Source organism: Leptonychotes weddellii, chromosome 3, assembly GCF_054177405.1.
Source record: "Leptonychotes weddellii isolate Sample4059 chromosome 3, ASM5417740v2, whole genome shotgun sequence".
Lineage (NCBI taxonomy): Eukaryota > Metazoa > Chordata > Mammalia > Carnivora > Phocidae > Leptonychotes > Leptonychotes weddellii.
This window is the reverse complement of record NC_138371.1, coordinates 85,677,254-85,692,070: the sequence shown is the minus strand read 5'-3', so window position 1 is coordinate 85,692,070 and position 14,817 is coordinate 85,677,254. Positions and strand designations below refer to the sequence as shown.

General features: G+C 36.6%; 1 protein-coding gene across 11 annotated transcripts in view; it reads left to right on the top strand.

The window, feature by feature from the left end:
- The window catches only part of R3HDM1 (R3H domain containing 1), a 128,226-nt gene that overhangs the window by 64,283 nt on the left and 49,126 nt on the right, over positions 1-14,817 (top strand). For all 11 annotated transcript variants that reach the window (XM_006737743.3, XM_031032913.2, XM_031032909.2 and 8 more), the window contains 2 exons: positions 9,154-9,308; positions 12,894-13,045. In XM_006737743.3, the coding sequence (XP_006737806.1) occupies positions 9,154-9,308; positions 12,894-13,045 (307 nt within the window). The remainder of the gene's footprint in view (positions 1-9,153; positions 9,309-12,893; positions 13,046-14,817) is intronic.

Sequence of the window (14,817 nt, the reverse complement as noted above, 5' to 3'; positions counted from 1 at the left end):
ATAAAATCTTAAAAGAAAATAAAAAATGAATAAGTAAACTCTTAAAACTAAATTACTGCATATGTTTTTTTCCAGGATTTTTATGATTTCATGTCTCACACTTAACGACTCTAATTCATTTTGAGTTTATTTGTATATGGTGTAAGAAAATGGTCCTGTTTCATTCTTCTGCATGTAGTTGCCCAGTTTTCCCAGGACCGTTTGTTGAAGAAACTTTTTCCCATTGTATGTTCTTGTCTCCTTTGTCATAAATTAATTGACCATATAAATATTTATTTATGGGCTTTCTATTCTGTTCTGTTGATGCATGTGTCTCTCCGTGTGCCAGTACCATACTATTTTGATTACTACAGATTTATACTGTAGTTCGAAATCTAGGAATGTGATACCTCCAGCTTTGTTCTTTTTCAAGATTGTTTTGTCTATTCAGGGTCTTCTCTGGTTCCATACAAATTTTCAGATTGTTTGTTCTAGTTCAGTAAAAAATGTTTTAGGTAGTATAGACATTTTAACAATATTGATTCTTCTAATCCATGAGCATGGAATATCTTTCCATTTGTTTGTGTCATCTTTGATTTCTCTTACTAATGTTTGGTAGTTTCAAAGTACCTTCTTGATTAAATTTACTCCTAGGTATTTTATTCTTGATGCAATTGCAAGTGAGATTGTTTTCTTAATTTCTCTTTCTGCTACTTTATTATTAGTGTATAGTAATGCAACAGATTTCTGTATGTTAATTTTGTATCCTGTGTCCTTACTAAACTCATTTATCATTTCTAGTAGTTTTTTGGTGGAATTTTCAGGGTTTTCTATATATAATATTATGTCATCTCCAATAGTGAAATTTTTACTTCATCCTTTCCAATTTGGATGACTTTTATTTCTTGTCTGATTACTGGGGTTAGGGCTTCCAGTACTTTGTTGAATAACAGTAGTGAGAGTAAACATCCTTGTCTTGTTCCTGCTCTTAGAGGAAAAGTCTTTTTCACCACTGAGTATGATATTAGCTGTGGGTCTTTTGTATGTGGGCTTTATTATATATGTTTGTTCCCTCTAAACCTACTTTGTTGAGGGTTTTTTTTTTTTTTTAAGATTTTTATTTATTTATTTGACAGAGCAAAAGAGCACAAGCAGGGGGAGCAGCAGAGGGAGAGGGAGAAGGATGCCCCCCACTGAGCAAGGAGCCTGATGCGGGGCTCCATACCAGGACCCCAGGATCATGACTGGAGCTGAAGGCAGATGCTTAACCATCTGAGCCCCCAGGCGCCCCTGTTGAGGGTTTTTATTATGAATGGATGTTGTCCTTTATCAAATGCTTTTTCTGCATCTACTGAGATGATGATGTGGTTTTATCCTTTCTCTTGTTAATGTGATGTATCACATTGATTGATTCGCAAATATTGAACCACGCTTGCATCCCTGGAATAAATTTCACTCTACACTGGTGAATGATTTTTTTTAATGTATTGTTGGATTTGGTTTACTAATATTTTTTTTTTTTAAGATTTTATTTATTTATTTGAGAGAGAGAATGAGAGAGAGAGAGCATGAGAGGGGGGAGGGTCAGAGGGAGAAGCAGACTCCCTGCCGAGCAGGGAGCCCGATGCGGGACTCGATCCCGGGACTCCAGGATCATGACCTGAGCCGAAGGCAGTCGCTTAACCAACTGAGCCACCCAGGCACCCTGGTTTACTAATATTTTGTTGAGAATTTTTGCATCTGTGTTCATCAGAGATATTGGCCAGTAGTTTTCCTTTTTTGTAGTGTATCTGGTTTTGGTATCAGAGTAGTTCTGGCCTCATACAATGAACTTAGAAGCTTTCCTTCCTCTTCTCTTTTTTTTGGAATAGTTTGAGAGTAGGTATTAACTTTTCTTTAAATGTTTGATAGAGGGGCACCTGGGTGGCTCAGTTGGTTAAGCGACTGCCTTCGGCGCAGGTCATGATTCCAGGGTCCTGGGATCGAGCCCTGCATTGTGCTCCCTGCTCAGCGGGAAGCCTGCTTCTCCCTCTTCCACTCACCCCTGTTTGTGTTCCCTCTCTCGCTGTCTCTCTCTCTCTCTCTATTAAATAAATAAATAAAATCTTTAAAAAAATAATAAATAAATAAATAAATGTTTGATAGAGGTCGCCCAGGTGGCTCAGTCAGTTAGACTTCTGCCTTCAGCTCAGGTCATGATCCCAGGGTTCTGGGATTGAGTCCTGCGTCGGGCTCCCTCCTCAGCAGGGAGTCTTCTCCCTTTACCCCTCCCCCCTCCTTGTGATCTCTCACACTCTCTTTCTCTCTCTCTCAAATAAATAAGTAAAAACTTTTAAAATAAATAAAGTTTGATAGAATTCCTCTGTGAAGCCATCTGGTCCTGGACTTCTGTTTTGGGGCAGCTTTTGGATTGCTGATTCAATTTCATTGCTAGTAATTGAGAGATTCAGATTTTCTATTTCTTCCTAATTTCATTTTGGAAGATTATATGTTTCTAGGAATGTATCCATTCTTTCCAGATTGTCCCAATTTGTGGCATATAATTTTTTATAATACTCTTTTATAATCCTTTGTATTTCTGTGGCTGTCAGCTATTTCTCCTCCTTCATTTCTGATTTTATTTAAGTCCTTTCTCTTTGTATCTGTCTCTCTCTTGGTCTTTATGAATCTGGGTAATGGTTTGTCTGTTCAGAGAATCAGCTCCTGGTTTCATTGATCTGTTCTGTTGTGTTTTTAGTCTCTATTTCATTTATTTCTGCTCTAAAATTTATTATTTCCTTCCTTCTACTGGCTTTGGGCTTTGTTCTTTTCCTGGCTCCTTTAGGTCTAAGATTAGGTTGTTTATTTGAAAATTTTCTTGCTTCTTGAGGTAGGCTTGTATTGCTGTAAACTTCTCTGTTAGAACAGTTTTTGCTGCATCCCAAGGATTTTGGACCATTGTGTTTTCATTTTCATTTGTCTCCATGTATTTTTTGATTTCTTGGTTGAGCCATCCATTGTTTAGTAGCATGTTATTTAGCTTCCATGTATTCGTATTCTTTTCAGATTTTTTCTTGTAATTGATCTCTAGTTTCATACCATGTAGTCAGAAAAGATGCATGATATGTTTTCAATTTTTTTCAGTTTACTGAAATTTGTTTTGTGGCATAACAAGTGATCTGTTCTGGAGACTGTTTCATGTGCATTTGAATGTATGTTACACTGTTTTTTGAAAGAATATTCTGAATATATCTGATAGGTCCACCTGATCCAATGTGTCATTCACAGCCACTGCTTCCTTGTTTTCTGTTTGGATGATCTATCCATTGATTGATGATCTATCCATCATGATCTATCCATTGATTATCCATGTAACATTGGAGTGTTACAGTCCCATACTATTATTGTATTACTATCAGTTTCTTCTTTGATGTCTCTTAATAGTTACTTTATGTTAATTTAAGTGTTCCCGTGTTGGGTGCATAAATATTTACAATTGTTATATCCTGTTGTTAGATTGTTCCCTTTATCATTATGTAGTATCCTTCTTTGTCTCTTGTTACAGTCTTTGTTTTAAAGACTATTTTGTCTTAGGTAAGTATTGCTTCCCCAGCTTTCTTTTCACTTCCATTTGCATGGTAAATGTTTTTGTATCCCTTAACTTTCAACCTGCATGATTATTTAGGTCTGAAGTAAGACTTTTTTAGACATCACATACGTGGGTCTTGCCTTTTTTTTTTTTTAAGATTTTATTTACTCGTTTGTCAGAGAGAGAGCAAAAGCAGGTAGAGTGGCAGGTTGAGGGAGAAGCAGGCTCCCTGCTAAGCAAGGCGACTGATGCGGGACTTGATGCCAGGACCCTGGGATCGTGACCTGAGCCAAAGGCAGATGCTTAACCAACTGAGCCACCCAGGCATCCCAGGGTCTTGCTTTTTTTATCCATTCATTCACCGTATGTCTTTTAGTTGGTACATTTAGTCTATTTACATTCAAAGTAGTTATTGATGGGTATATATTTACTGCTATTTTGTTAACTTGTTTTATGGTTGTTTTTGTAGTTCTCTTTTCCTTTCTTTTGCTCTCTTCCCTTGTGGTTTGCTGGCTTTCTCCAGTGAAATGCTAAGATTCCTTCTCTTTATTTTGTGTATCTCTTGCAGATTTTTGATTTGTGGTTACCATTAGGTTCATATGTAACATCTTATGTATTAGCCGTTTATATTACATTGATGTCAATTTAACTTTGAACCTGTTGTAAGAGAACAAATTTATAATCTCCTCCAACCCACAATCTATGTATATGATGTCATATCTTACATCCTTTTATTTTGTGGATCCCTTAAACGCTTTTTATAGATATAATTTAATGTACTGCTTTTGTGCTTTAACCTCTGTAATGATTTTATAAATGATTAATCCACCACTTTTATTGTGTTTGTATTTACATATGAAATTTTATTCTTTCATAATGTTGTTACTCCTGATTATGGCCTTCTTTCCACTCAAAGAGTTCCCTTTAATTTCTCTTGTAAGTCTGGTTTAATGGTGGTGAAGTCCTTTAACTTTTGTTTGCCTAAAAAACTCTCTCTTTCTATTCTGAATGATAATCTTGCCAGTCATAGTGTTCTTGTTGGTGGTTTCTTTCAGTACTTTGAGGTATATCATATTACTCTGGCTTGCAAAGTTTCTGCTGAAAAATCAGCTTATTGTCTTCTGCGATTTTCCTCCTAAGTAACTGTTTTCTTTTCTTTTGCTGCTTTTTAAATTCTCTCATTATCACTGCTTATAATTACTAAGTATCTTGGTGTGGACCTCCTTGGGTTGATTTTGTTGGAGGCCCTCTGTGTCTTCTGGATTTGGATGCCTGTTTCTTTCATCAGATTCAGGAATTTTTCAGCTATTATTTCTTCAAATAAATTTTCTGCCTCCTTTTCTCTCTCATTTCTTTCTGGGATCCCAATAATGGAAATGTTATTACACTTCATGATGTTGCTGAGCTCCCTTAACCTATTCTCATTTTTTATTATTATTTTTTCTTTTTGGTTTTCATTACCCTGCCTTCTAGATTAGTGGTCTGTTTTTCTGCATCCTCTAATCTGCTGATTCCTTCTAGTATATTTTTCATTTCAGTTACCGAATTCTTCATTCTGACTGGTTTTTTGTTTGTTTTTTTTTTTCTCTTTGTTGAAGTTCTCGTTGAGTTTGTCCATTTTTTTCCCCAAGTCCAGTTAGTATCTTTGTATCATTACAAAGAATCATTACTTTGAATTATTTATCCAGGCATATTGCTGATCTCTGTTTCATTTAGCTCTTTTTTTTGCAATTTTGTCCTGTTCTTTCATTTGGGACATATTCTTGTCTCCTCATTTTGTCTAACTCTCTGTGTTTGTTTCTGTGTATTAGGGAAGTCAGCTATGTCTACTGATCTTGAAAGTAGTGGCCTTAGGAAGACGGGTGGTGCCCTGTAGCACAATGTTTCCTGTTGATCTGAACCCGGTTCTTCAGGGTGTCTCCTCCATGGGTTGCGTGTGCGCTGCTGCTGTATCTGAGCCACATTTGCCTTCAGTCCTCTTAGCTGCAGTGGCCCACCTTGCATGCTGTGGACAGGATTTAGTCCCTGTGCTGTTTAGGGCCCCTGTGGGCTTGTAGTTGGGCAGTGTCAGCAGTCAGACCAGATGCCTGCCCTCATCCAGTTCACTGGGTCTACAATAGCACTGCCCTGCAGGGTCCCCTGAGAGGCTTTTGTAGGTAGGTGGGGCCAGCAGTCAGACCAGATGCCTACCCCCAATTTGTCTGGCATGGCTGCAGTGATCCCAAACTGCACAGCTCTCTTCCTGTGCTGCCACTTGAGAGCTTTTTGTTGGTGGATGTGATTGGCAGTCAGATCAGCTGTCTGCCCCCAGTCCATCTGCTGGGGCTGCAGTGGAACTAGTTTGTGTGGTTATCTTGCCCTCTCCCCAGGACAGGAGTCACTTTGGAGTGCCTCCCATCCCTGTCCACGCTGCTTGCAGGATGTGATGCAGCAGGTGCCACGTAGGAGGGTTACTTACAGCTTTTAAAACATCTGGAAATAAGGTAGTGAACAAAATTATGTTAATAAGAGCTTCTTAGGAAATGTATTTTCTTTTAAAGTGCTTGACATTCTTGTTTTTAATAGCTCCACTATTGTTTTAAGAATACGCTACCAGGGGCGCCTGGGTGGCTCAGTCCTTAAGCGTCTGCCTTCGGCTCAGGTCATGATCCCAGAGTCCTGGGTTCGAGCCCCGCATCGGGCTCCCTGCTCAGCGGGGAGCCTGCTTCTCCCTCTCTCGCTCCCTCTGCTTGTGTTCCCTCTCTCGCTGTCTCTGTCAAATAAATAAAATCTTTAAAAAAAAAGGATATGCTACCAGTGTATTTATGCTACTTCTGAATGAAGTACTAACATTTAGTCATTGTTCTATTTTCCAAGTCTTTCAAATCTAGAACTTCGTGTTCTCACAACTCTTCTACTTCTACTTTTCCCCACAGGTATTATTCATTTTATACTTTTTTGACTTTTTTTTTCCCGTAAGGCCAAGCTCAGATGTCTACCTCTGTCAGGATTAATTTCTGCCTCCTGCTTTCATAAGTCCTATTTATACTACTATTCTAATATGGTGTCAGGGCTAAGCATACCTAATTCAAAGATAGGGACCTTATTCATCTTTATATCACCCGCCAGTCATATCCTGGGTTTACAGCCTACTACGCTCTGTTACAAATGATGAGGTGCTGGAGTCACATGTTTTAGATTTCGTGTTATGTTGTCACATTTTGAAAATGTGCATGATGTTTGTGTGGAGATACACTGTGACATGGATATTGATTGAGATTAGGTTGCATTAGGGAATCTAAAATACCATTGGAAACTTACTGATGCAAATTCTATAACGCAGTATTCTCTGACATGGAATCTATAACTATTTATTGAGAGTTTTCACTGTCAGATGTTTTTTCATAAGAGAGAATTTTTAGGCTGGGAGGCTCCAATGTGAATCTCCAAAAATTAGTGAATTTAAATAAAGGAAATCGGAGCCACATCTGTCCATAAATTGGCATTTTTTTTCAAAGTTGTATTTCAAGATAACATAACTTTGAAAGTATTTTGAATAAACTACAAAAGTAGTATGAGAAATAGTTGAAGTTCCTTGGGGGGATGTGACTATATAAGTCAAGGTATTTGAAGTCAGGTTATGTTGCAGCAAATTCTGCCAGGTTTCTACATTTTTCTTGTCAATTGTAGTGGACTATATTCTTACAAGACCATTGTAAGTTACTTTTCCAGTCTATAAAGAGCTGAGCCCAAATTCTGACACTGCGGTCTATGCTTCTGTATGTGTATGTTCTGAGGTAATGTTTCCAACACAAGAAAAGGTTGTATCTTCACTTCCCATTTCCATTCCTGCCCTTTATGTTCCTAGGAGTGGAAATGTGTCAATGTATGCTTTGATGGTGTTTGGAATTTAGAGCATGAATTTGAAGTACATGTGATTTGATAAACTGAAAAGAGGATTGACTGTTAATTGTTAGACTAAAGGGCAAGAAATAAGCTTCCCCTTGTCCTTTATCTGCCTACAAGTTTAAGTATTACAGAAAATTCATTCACAGAGAAGTTGAGAAAATAGCATATTATCAATCACTTCATTACTGACTAGGATTAGAATATAAATTTTTTGTACAAAGTTAGATTACTCAGAAGTCATTTGTAACATGGCCATAAAGCACTATTGCCATAGAAATAGCATAATTTTACAAAACCTTTCACTTTTAACTAGTTCACTATAACTGGATTTTTACTTTGTTGGTGTTAATATGTTGATTAGTTAACAAATATGCTTTGTATTTCTATCTTTAGAGAAGGTTAATGCTAGATTTTATTCAATTATTTAGTCATTGAGCAGAATCATTGAGGCTGAAAGGCAACTGCAGTGATGCTGTTGTCTATAGTCAAATACCTGAGATGCGATCTTTGCCATTTCTGTTGCTTTAGGGATTAATAAGGATAGAAATGAAAACTGCTATTTATAGGATAGTGAAATATATTTATGGTATTACCAGAGAAATCATTTCACTGACGTTTAGTTGTGGGAGTTTGTATAGGCAATACTATAGTTTGGTTCATCTTTGTAGAAACTTTTTAAATACCCTGAAGCTGGATGGTTAGTTATTTTTATCTGGTTTCTTTTAAAAAAGAAAAAAATGATTTCTGGTAACTTCTAGTAATTTACATAAGTTTTGAGATAGTTGGTTTACCTAAAGGAATCCTCTTGAGGTCAAGAAGCAAAACCAATTCCTATTTTCTTTTTTTTTTTTTAATACAATTCTTATTCACTACTCAAAGCTTATCATTGTGGTTATTTAAGTAACTGATGAATTCACTTGGTAAAAGTAAATGTATACTCTTAATTTACTACTTAAGTTACTAATAGTGCCTTTAGTTTAGAGAAGAGTTGTCCCTTAGGTGTTTGATTTGTGACTGCAGTCAAATTATTTAATCTCTTTCATGATCTGTTTCTCTGTCAAGTGACCTTAATAATATAATAAGGAAATAATCTAAAAATTTGCTAAGTGACTCCATTTTCCTTGTGCCCTTGACACATTCCTAGTATAAGGATTCCTATTTTAGTATGACAACCATTCTTTAAAAGCGATTCTCCTCTCTCCTACTTTTGGTCTTCAGAAGGGCCAGCTTCCTTGGCATGCACCCTCTGATGTAACACAGGGTCCTGTGTTTGGTTTAATGTTCTGCTATTACCAACTCAAAATTCTCAATAATTTTTAACAAGCACCCCTGCATTTTCCTCTTGCCCAGGGACCAGGAATTACGTAACCAGTACTGATCCTCAGACACTAGTTGTCGTAATAGATTGTAATATACACTGAAAAGTAATTGTCTGTAAACCAAGCCTGTGACCATATAAATTGCCTCAACTATAAAGGAAATCTTTGTACACAAATTTTATTTGAATGTATTTTAAGCGGAGAAAAATATAGCTGGGAGTTACCTATGCAGTAAACCCTTTAAATGTTAGCTCTCATAATAGAGGGTTTTTAAGATTTGCTATTTTAACAGAATTTTGTCATTTCAAAACACAAAAGTATTTGCTTAAAACACAAAACATTCTATTAGATGAAAAAGAATAAATTCAAAGCAGGGTTTAACTCACTGTGCCATTACAGGTTATCAAGTTATACCCAACCACCAGCAAAACTACCAAGGACTAGTTGGAGTTCAGCAACCCCAGAGTCAGAGCCTAGTTGGTGGCCAACCCAGCAGCATTGGAAATCAGATCCAAGGAGTAGTCATCCCATATCCTTCAGTGCCATCATACCAGGTATGTGGTCACTATTGCCATCTTTGGATGGAGGAGATTTTGAATAAATAAAATGTATAGCCACAGTTCATCTCCTCTCTTTTTTTTTATATAGGGAAAATGCTTTTGTGATGTATAACTTTATAGTCTTAAGAGTTTTATTAGTTACAGCAGCTTTGTTTTATCCTCATTGTATTGCTTTATTCATTCACTTTTTAAATTTTTATAAATAATTAAATGTGAACTACAATGTTAACCACATTGGTAGTAGCAAGTAAATTTTGTTTGGCATTGTCTGTGTTTCCAACGATATAAGTATATAATAAGCAAGTATCTTATTCAGTTCTTCAGCTTCTTAGAAAGTCTCTTTTGAGGAAAGAGTGGAATGAGAGGGAAAATAATGGTAGAGGTAGGTACCTAAAAGAGTGAGGTAGAGTACAAACTATAAATCAGTGTTTACGGAATAGAGAAGAATGTTAAGTTTTCCATGCTGGAACTCATCTTTTTCCCCACCTCACTCCCAGAAAAGAATGGCATATCATGTATTTAAAATGTTGTGGATTTTAATTTATAGTTCTAAAGTAGAAGTATCTATTGTTTCATAAATAAATCAAATATATCTAGTATAATACGGCACATTTTCAGAAATTTGTTTTACCCTTCCTTCATCTTTCTGAATAACTTGCAAGTGACTTTATTAGCCTCATGGTTTTCCGTAGCTGAGCCTAATGTTAAAAAATCAAAGACCATTTTCATTCATCTCAACAAGGTAAAGACAATCTAGTTAGGAAGATAAATGTACATATAAACAAGTTGATGATAGTGCACAGACCCATAACTAAAAGGATTATGAAGTAGAGCCATGAACAGATTAGCAACTTAAATGTAGAAGTTCTCTGGAAAGATAAAAACCTTTAACTAGCTCTTAAAAGAAAATTATGGGCTTAAATTGGTTAAGAAGAAATCTTGGGGATGGGGAAGGATATGAGTAAAGGTGCTAGCATATTTCATATAATTCCAGAGATTTTAAATTGAAATTAAATGTAAACTATGGAATTGTCAAGGACTAGTGAGCACTAAGATATATCTAGGAAATATATATATATATATGTCTACTTTTCTAGCTTCTTGATAATAGAAAGCAACTAAGGAAAAAAGAAAAGATTAATCACAGATCTGTACCTCTGAAACAAATAATGCAATATATGTTAAGAAAAAAAAAGAAGAAGAAGTAGAAGATAGCAGGAAGCGAAGAATGAAGGGGGGGAAATCGGAGGGGGAGACGAACCATGAGAGACGATGGACTCTGAAAAACAAACTGAGGGTTCTAGAGGGGAGGGGGGAGAGGATGGGTTAGCCTGGTGATGGGTATTAAAGAGGGCACGTTCTGCATGGAGCACTGGGTGTTATGTACAAACAATGAATCAATGAATCATGGAACACTACTACATCAAAAACTAATGATGTAATGTGTGGTGATTAACATAACAATAAAAAATTTTTTAAAAAAAGATTAATCATAAAACTAGGTTTTACATCTTTATTTTCTCTCCCATCCCCATGCTTCTTCCTTATCCTCTGTGCTTGAGCCCAGGCACATGGGACTGCCCATTCCCTTCTTCTCCATAGATAGACATTAGAGAGAATCAATACCAGGCCAGGAACTCTCTCCTGTCAAGGACCTTGGTTGTGCTACCTAACCCAGTACATTGAGCACCTGTTAGATGTCTAGGCACTGTGCAAATAAGATCTGCCCTTTACCTCTAGGGGCTCACAGTCTAGTGCAAGTAATACAATTTTTAAATAAATTACAGACTTGTTAGTGTAGTTTTTGGGTTTGTTTAAGCTAGATACTGGAAATGTGTCAGAGCTAAGACAGTAATTACAATTTCTATAGCATACTTTTTTATAAGTTATAAATCATTTCTCAAGGTATTTTATATAATCCTCATACTGGGTAAAAGACTATGAGAAGGATAGCCCTGAAGAGCAATTAGAGTCTGCTTTATAATTCCTGCTACCTCTGGTAGAGAGACTGAGTGGGAATAAAATGCTGTCCAAAAAATAAGTCAGAAAAATCATCTGTCCTCAGTAGACTGTATTTGGTGGCCACGTGTCTCAAATACTGTTCCCTCTCTTTTGCTACTTTAATTTTTCTTTACCACTAGTTGTAGATCTGTTCTATAGTTTAAATCATCTAGATTGAACTGTGTTGTTTTCCCTGGGTCTGCTTTGAGTATATATTAACTTAGATACAATCAGAAATAATAATCTTAGAATGTTATACTCCCTTAGTAGGCAAAAACACTGATATATATTATGGATGTTATACAGAGTTGGATAAATCAAACCAGTAGCTTTCTCTGCAATAATTGAGCCAAATTGAAAGTAATTAAGGGATTACTGTGTATTTTGAAAAGACTAGTTTGCATTTCAGAAGTTAATCACCTTCTAAATCATGGAAGCCAGGTATAGAGAATAATGAAATGGTTAAAGAGCTGAAGCTCTGGAGCCAGAGGGCATAGTATCAAATCTTAACTTCCCTACTTACTGGCTATACACCCTTGGGCAAGTTACTTAACCTCAATTTCCCCACCTATAAAACGGGGGTGATAAAAGTACCTTCTTAAGGTTATTAGGAAGACTTAATATTATAACACACATAAAGTTATTAGAACAGAACCTGATGCATGGTGGTAAATAAATACTTAGTAATGTTAATTTGCATTATCATCACTATTACTACTATAATTGCTACTGCTGTTGCTAACATCATCATCATCATAACCGTCAGAAGCTTTTATATTGGCCTTATTTACCAAAATCAGTATAATCCACCTGTAATGTTGTGGCACAAGAACCCATTACAACAGAACAACAACAACAGAAGAGTCCATTGTGTCTGTGGTTTCTATTTTAGAAACCAGAGACCTGAAAAATCCATTGTGTGCATGTGGGTTCTATGTAGATAGTATAGAAAACAGAACTGAAAGATACACTGTTCACCAGACGTCTACTCTGCTAGATCCTGCAAGTAGAGATTACAGTGGAGATAATGCCTCCCATGAGATGGAGGTAGCATCTCATTTTTTCACATAAGGAGCTGTTGGGCCTCACAATAGTTAAGTCATTTGCCTAATGTCACATAGATAGCTAAAGGATGAAACCAATACCACATCTAGATATCTTAAGCTCTAAAACTCACACTTTCTGATCCAGTTTATCTCACTGGTGCCCTACCTGCGTTTTATTTAGCTCTGTCTGAGATGTACTGTATTACTTACTCTTTCCACGTCAAATGATCATCCTTATTTGGAAACCATTTCTTTTTTAAAACAACTTTTACTTAAGGTTGTAAGTCACATTTCATTTTTATAATCTAATGCATCTAGCCTATTGTTTAGTTGATAAATGCTAGCCAAAAACAAAAGCTGGCTGAAAAGGGCAGAAATAAAGTGGTAGTACTGTGGCTAACTTATCATGACTATTGGCAGTTTAGCTTATTCCTAAATGTTGATATTGGAAAAGTTTATGGAGGCTGGAGACATTATCATTTGCAAGGTTTTGAAGAACGTTTTTCCCTTTAAATTGTCTTTCAAATTCTAGGTTTCACTGCCTCAAAGTTCTCAAGGAATTGCCCATCAGACTTATCAACAGCCTATTATGTTCCCTAATCAGTCTAATCAAGGATCTATGCCCACAACAGGAATGCCAGTTTACTATAGTGTCATTCCACCTGGCCAACAAAATAATTTAAGGTGAGTACAACTAAGAAACCTAATCCTATAGCTGCTCATTGTTTATCAGGATTATGATCTGTTACTAATTTTAAAATTGATTAAGGAGCATGACCTGAAATCATTATCTAATATAGAATAGAAAAAGTAGGATACAGTCTCCTTTTCTCATAGTTTTTCTAACAAAGTCAGGATAAGCCAGACATTTCATATGTAACCTAAAGAAGAGTCACATCTTCTCTCATTTGCCTAAAAGCAGACCATTCTCCTCTTAGCCAGATGGAATAGTAGTTGGCCATGGACCCTGGAGTTGGAGCATTTACTATTTAAGATTTTTGTAGGAGTTGGGGGAGAATATAACCTCAGCAACAGAATTTCTTGCTAAAATTTTTCAGGCTCTAGGGAGCTCAGTTTTCATCAGTAAGAAGAAGGAGGCATATAGGAGAAGCAAATGATAGTAGCTCTATATAAAAGCAAGTCATGAAGCTACTTCTTTAGCTACTTCAACTTGGAAGAGCAGAAGCTCTTCTGATAAGGCGAATGTGATACAGAGTAATCTTCCTTTGAATTGGGTAACTTTAGTCCATTATTCAGAAAGTATTACAGGGGCTCAGTCCAGTTAAGCATCTGCCTTCAGCTTAGGTCATCATCTCAGGGTCCTGGGATCAAACCCCACGTTGGGCTCTCTGCTCAGCAGGGAGTCTGCTTTTCCCTCTCACTTTCCCTCTGTTCTCTCTCTCTCAAATAAATAAAATCTTAAAAAAAAGAAAAAGAAAGAAAGAAAACAAAATATTACAGTCTTTCATTATTTCATGACATCCCTGTAAGGTTGCCAGAGGGACTACAGTGCTCTTTTTAAGAAAGAGGACCTATGTTCTAATTGCTGATAAGAGGTTGGCACTGGTTATGGTTACAGATAATGGTATTTAGGGGTGAGAAAGTGATTGACAGACTTGCTTCATTGAATCTACTTGGGAGAATGGAAACTTGGCTCTCATTTTATTTGTTATCAAACACACACACACACAGGAACTCACATATTTCCTCAGCCTTGATTCTCATTTTATTTGTTGTCACACACGCACACAGGACTCAACATACTTCCTTGCCCTTTCCGGCTCTGTGGTTTCACAGATTGAAGAGGCCCAGGCTTTTTAAACAGTGAGTTGGTTGTGAATCATAGGCAACTTTGGAGTTTTAATTCTAATGAGCCCAGCTCTTTAAAGGTAGAGGGACTACACAATGAAAATAGAAATGTGTACTGTGTTAAATTTCCCATTTGTTGTTTAAGTTTAAAATCTCTAAATAAGGGGAAGATACTCCCAATCTGAACCTCTTTTTCCAATTTAGGTAAATTTGGGGTCTGTAATGCCAGTTCAGGTTCAGAAGTGTCAGAAGCAGAATTCTGTACTAAAGCAGGTGAAATAGATGGTGTGAAAATGGCTGGGTTATCTGCTTCTTGAACCAAAGTATAACCTTTTATATGAGAGAAAATTACCAAAGAAATCATTCCAGTGTAGAACAGAGGCTAAGAGAAGTTGGTATTAATTCAGTGACTTGTTCAAGATCAAAAACACCTCTTTTTATAAGTTAACTTATGTAGACCTACCCCATGCTGGGTAGAGGAGCTTTCTTGAAGGAAGATCAAGCCTAAAAGGACCTATATAAAATGACTTAGACTTTAAACTTTCCCGTGTTTGTTATATTTATCAATACCTTAAACAGAAACAATTTTGTCCCCTTGATTTGCAAGAGAACTGACCCCAGGAGTGTGTGTAGAGGTGAGAGCACAG